Source organism: Pinus tabuliformis, chromosome 8 (genome assembly GCF_031772625.1).
Source record: "Pinus tabuliformis cultivar Carrire ecotype Pingquan chromosome 8, CPIR1, whole genome shotgun sequence".
NCBI lineage: Eukaryota > Viridiplantae > Streptophyta > Pinopsida > Pinales > Pinaceae > Pinus > Pinus tabuliformis.
In genome coordinates, this window is record NC_142294.1 from 1,722,156,175 (window position 1) to 1,722,161,597 (window position 5,423).

A 5,423-nucleotide genomic window follows, 5' to 3' on the forward strand; every position below is an offset into this window, starting at 1 on the left:
TCTTCCAGTATGTGTTAAACTTGTCAATACAGCTTTGCTTAACTTCTATATTACAGCTTTTCATAAAAACAATAATATAATTGTACACAAGAAAAATGATAATTATTGTAATTGGAATAGTGTTAGTGCAACCTACTTCCAATGTGTTAAACTTGTCAATACAACTTTGCTTAACTTCTATATTACAACTTGTCATAAAAACAATAATATAATTGTACACAAGAAAAATGATAATTATTGTAATTGGAATAGTGTTAGTGCAACCTACTTCTTCCAATATGTGTTAAACTTGTCAATACAACTTTGCTTAACTTCTATATTACAATTAATTGTTTTCAACCAACCATTTGTATTATTGAACTTAGCAATAACATTCTTGTACATCATTTATCATAGAAAAGTCAACTTAAAATGTTTATTAGTACATTCATTTTAAATAATCCTATATTAAACTAGATGGTCCATGGTTTAACCCTTTTATCCTAAATTTTAGCTATATGCTATTTTCTTTTCAATATAATCCCTTATAACTTAGCTAAAAAAAGATTGATCATAATGATCATATAAATAAGAACCATAAGATTTTGAGTTCATGTTTTAGTTAAACAATTTTCTATTATAAAATTGAAGAACTTCTAAACTTAAAAGAAAATATACAAAATCTCTAATTTTTTTTTATAGGACTCCTATTTGATAGGTTTCAAAATAAAAAAACCTAATACTTTATAATAAATGTTAAAATATGTCATGAAAATAAAACATCTTACCTTTTATGGGATCGCGTCCGTGACCCATCAATCGGAAGAATTTTTTTTACCTTTTGTCGAGTGATAACCCAGGATGAGAACTGAGATTGGCAGACTTTACAAACTGTGGATGAGAGACCCACCACCTAAATTTCAGACACCCCTCATTTTTTTTTTTAACCACATGGTGAATCGGTAACTATCAAGTTTAATCCACGGGAGACCCAGGATCAAACCCAGACACCCCTCATTTTTATTTATATATATATATAAACTATTTCAACACCCGTTCCCTCATCTTCTTCTTTTTTTTTATATGATATTGAGAGGGGTACTCTGGTTGCAAAGTATTATGATTACTAATCTAAAATTTAAAAATGAGATTTATTTTTGACTTATGTTTTGGGTGATTCTTTCATTTTGAAAACCATTCATCGTTGTCATCATTGAACCCAGCCTTCCTTGCACTCCATATTCCTATATTAACTAAAAACATGAAATTGGTGAAACCCTTGGTGGCATGTGTCACAAGCAAAAATGTTGATAAACAGTATGTACATTGAAATCATCGGAAACATTACATCCACCATGAATATGGGTTTTGCAAGTTTAGGCCTTCCTTCAATCGTTGGCGGAGGTGTTCGAGCTCACCCTCACCCCAACGTAGTTTGGGACAGTCCGCAGCAGAAAGTCTCTTTAACAACATTAAATGTTTTGCACTGGACAGCTCTAGCATCTCATGGCATCCATAAACATTTAGGCCAGTGAGCTTCTTGAGCTGTCCCAACCCCGGAATGCTCCTCAGCCTTCCGCATCTAGAAGCATTCAATACCTCCAAAGATATCAACATCTCAAGATTTGGCAGCTCCTCTAGTATTACGCACTGAGAGATCTCCAGATGTTTAAGTTTTGAAAGACCACAAAGCCCTCCTATTTGTGTCAAATTCCTACATCGACCCAAGTGCAGCCATTGAAGGTTTGGGCAAACACCCTCTGGAAAGAATGCCTCCGATATTTTTGTATCTAGCAGATGTATCTCCTTGAGCGCAAGCATGCATTTGCCATCGTCATGGAAGGACTCCAATTTATTCAATTCTCTACCCCTTTCTCTTTCTTCTTCAATCTCTTTAAATGGCAGTTCCAGCAACGGACAAGAGAACACCTCTAAACATAGAAGATTGTTCATCTTCAGAAGTTCTTGTGGTAAGTGTTCTATCCCACACTTCTCGATATGCAACATTTCCAACTGAGACAACGGTGGAAAGGGATTGGGCAAGGATTTCAATCTAGGCGCTCCAGCGATAAACAATTTTTTCAAGCTCCTGAGGTTAGACAGCGAAAGAGGAAGCAGCACTTCCAAAGAATGGCTACCTATTGACAGAGCTTCTAAATTGCATAGGTTCCCAATCCATTTGGGCAATTCTTTAAAGTTCGTTCCCTTCATGTCTAGTTCTTTCAAGGACCGTTGATGTTCGATCTGGGGGGGCAATTCTGTCACATTCAAACACTCTGAGATATCCAAGTGTTCCAGGGTTGTAGTATTTCCAAGTGTGGCGCTGGAGAGGATCAGCTTGTGGCAACCATGCAAATTTAGATTTTTGAGTCGAGTTAAATTGCAAAAAGATTCTGGAAGCATCCGCAAACTGGAGGCCCATCTCAATTTAATGTGCTGGAGGTTTGTTAGCCTTCCAAAAGAATCAGGCAGCGAGAGCATTTTTTTGCAGCCCTGTAAGCATAAGTATTTCAAGGAGCGCAGTTCACAAAATTCTTCCGGCAAGCTTTTGAGCAAGGCTGTGATGGTAACATTTTCAAGGTACTGGAGCTGTCCTATGGACTTGGGAAAGTTTGAAAATGAAGAGGAGTAGGGTACAGAGTAGTCCTCGATACGTAGTTCTCGCAACTGAAGAGGAGGCTGCAATGTTTGGCGTTTCAGGTATCAAAAAGACGTAAATGATGATTTTAGCGTACAAATGAAATGAAGTTACAAAAGAAAAATAAGCATACCCGAGATTCCTCCTTCCACAGCGATGTGAAGCTCTGCCCGGCAATTTCTAAAACTCTTAAGTTCTCCATCGGTATCCACTCAGGGACGCAAGAGTATGGACAATTATGCCAACGGAGCCATCTGAGATTTGGTGACGACCTGTTATCCAATATGGGTTTTAAATAATAACCATCTGCAGTTGCAACAAACTGTAAATTCGAAATGCGAGAATCATCCCTCCGTGAACAACGAAGCATCCTAATCCCGCGAACTTCCGTCATTATCTGCTCACATATGAAAAGTATACAATATCACAATTGTAGATCTTTATTTCGAAAAAGCAAAATATATTTCTTGTGAATACAGAAACTTTAAAATTCAAATTTAATCTGAATCCAAGAGTTTGAATGATGGAAGCACTTACACGTGATGATTGCTCCAGCAAATCATCAATGTCCTTCATCGATTGCTGCCAAAGACGACGGCTCCGTGATTCCTGCGCAATATTTTTTGCCAGATCACGAAAGTGATCATGCATTCTTATGCAATTTCCCGCGTTCATTTCAAATAGACACTTGTCCTGTAAATTTTCAATCCCGCTCAAACCCAATATTCTGATGGCAAGATCTCTTTTTTCTCCTATGAAGAAGGAAGCAATGTCTAAAAATATATCTTGATCATCTGAACTCAGCTTGTCATAACTTATTTTAAGACTCTTGTGTATCTCAGTTCCAGGTGGTACTTTTTCAAGTTCACCCAGTGTCTCTTCCCAGTAAGATTCATTCCGTCCACAAACAAGCGCCCCGAATACTTTGAGCGACAATGGCAATCCATCGCACGATTTTACAAATCGTTTTACCAGATCTTCAAATTCTGGTGATGGAGATCGCTGATTCAAGGCATAGCAACAGAAGAGCTCTATGGAATGTGATTCCCTCAATCCCTCCAAATAATAAATTGAGGACTCTAACACCCCTGAACTTCTGAGGACGTGCTTGTCCCTGGAGGTAACTAAAATCAAGCTCTCAGGGCCAAGGATATCCCTAATTGGCAAAAGTGCATTCAATTGAGATGCATCATCTATATCGTCTAGAACTATAAGACCATGAAAAGACGAGAGATACCTCAAAAGTATCCCTAACCCTTCAGCGGGATTCTCTATTTTGCAATTTTTTTTACCTATGAAGGCTTCCAAGAGATTCCTCTGTACCAGAGTTATAGGATTTTGTCTAGGATTTTGTCTCACATCAAATAAAAACGAGGATTTAGTGTAATCTGATCTTCTACGGTTGAACAATTCCTTGGCTATGGTGGTTTTCCCAACGCCACCCACACCCACAATGCCCACAACTTTGCAGCGCTCCTCATTGGATAGGGTCCTCTTTTCAAAATTTTCATATTTGGCAACTTTGAGATCCAACCCAATTGGATGTTCTGCCACATGCACCAATAGCTTTGGAACCATTTTCAGAACTACTTCCACGACATTGTCCAGTTGCTCAAGTTCGTCGTCCTTGTCCCTGAATTGAGTAAACAAAGCAAGTGAGAAGCGCTTACTAATGTACACTAAGAGAATCTCAACATGGTGGAATCCAACAAATGAAAACTAAGACAGATGTTAAGGGAAACAAGGAGATGCAGCTCACCTAATATCGCAACCCCTTAAATCGGCAACTGTAGAAAGTGCGCTTCTCCATTTCTAAATCTTGTCAGGGCTGTAGCGTGGCTTCTCTTCACCAGTTTTAGGATCAGGGGTAGTTTTCTTTGCAAGGTCTCGCAGGGCATCAGCGTACGCTCCGTCTTTGACATTGTAACGGACCACGAAAGGTTGAACCTTGTAAAAAACTGGAAAAATGGCTTTCCATGACTCTACCATCAGCACAAGTTCATCCAGGCACCACCCAGATTCGGCATACCATGGTGACAAGATGGCAATGTAAACAGACGCACCAGCGATAGCCTTTGTTAACTGGCGAGAAATGTTTTGTCCCTTCTCCATCTCTTCCTTGTCGGAAAAGACTCTCATTAATCCATGGGAAGTAAGGCGCTGGTACAAATATCTGGCGGCCATTTCACCATCCGCACCGTGGTGATTAATAAAGAGATCCCAAGGAGTACAAGAAGTCGTGGCAGAAGAGGAGGCCATGGAAGAGCAAGCAGCAGAACCTTGAGCGGATATAGTCAGATTTGCCATTGATACTGAAATCTGGAAATGTACGAACTGATAAACGGAATAATAATAATAAGATGCAAAGCTGTTGGAATTTTCTGATAAATTCCATAACAGACAGACAAAAATTGCTCTGTTTTTGCACTCAGCTTTTACACAGAAAAACAGAAAATCGCTTGCTGGAAACGGTGTTTCAGCAACACAGTTTTTTTTCAGTTGTTGTAACCTGTGTTGCAGCAACGCTGTTCGTGGTGTTGCAGCAACGTAAATTTTTGACGTCAAGTATTTTTTGAGTTACGGTGTAACAGCAACGGTGATTTGACGTCAACCACTTTTGGTGTAACAGCAACGGGGATTTTTGACGCAATAACTTTTGGTGTAACAGCAACAGGAAAATAACTTGTATTTATTAAAAATAAAACTAACTGTTACAAGGTTTGTCCTTCTCTCACAGCAAACAACCATAAAACAAAATTACATTCAAGGTATCTGCACTGCTGTGCATTTTTCCCTTGCTGTTCTC

General features: G+C 38.8%; 3 protein-coding genes across 3 annotated transcripts; all 3 read right to left on the bottom strand.

Annotated features, from left to right (window-relative positions):
- Positions 1-1,204: 1,204 nt before the first annotated feature.
- LOC149242947 (uncharacterized) lies at positions 1,205-2,968 on the bottom strand. The gene is made up of 2 exons (XM_089367731.1): positions 2,751-2,968; positions 1,205-2,658 (listed from the first exon to the last, which is right to left on the bottom strand). Exons 1-2 carry the CDS (start codon positions 2,817-2,819, stop codon positions 1,324-1,326), a joined length of 1,404 nt encoding a protein of 467 aa, XP_089223857.1. The 5' UTR covers positions 2,820-2,968; the 3' UTR covers positions 1,205-1,323.
- LOC149242948 (disease resistance protein RPV1-like) lies at positions 2,854-4,427 on the bottom strand. The gene is made up of 3 exons (XM_089371073.1): positions 4,390-4,427; positions 3,155-4,250; positions 2,854-2,889 (listed from the first exon to the last, which is right to left on the bottom strand). The coding sequence occupies exons 1-3, from the start codon at positions 4,425-4,427 to the stop codon at positions 2,854-2,856; spliced, it is 1,170 nt and encodes a 389-aa protein (XP_089227199.1).
- Positions 4,428-4,429: 2 nt separating this feature from the next.
- LOC149242949 (putative 2' cyclic ADP-D-ribose synthase BdTIR) lies at positions 4,430-4,924 on the bottom strand. The gene has a single exon (XM_089371074.1). It carries the CDS (start codon positions 4,922-4,924, stop codon positions 4,430-4,432), a length of 495 nt encoding a protein of 164 aa, XP_089227200.1.
- Positions 4,925-5,423: the final 499 nt, after the last annotated feature.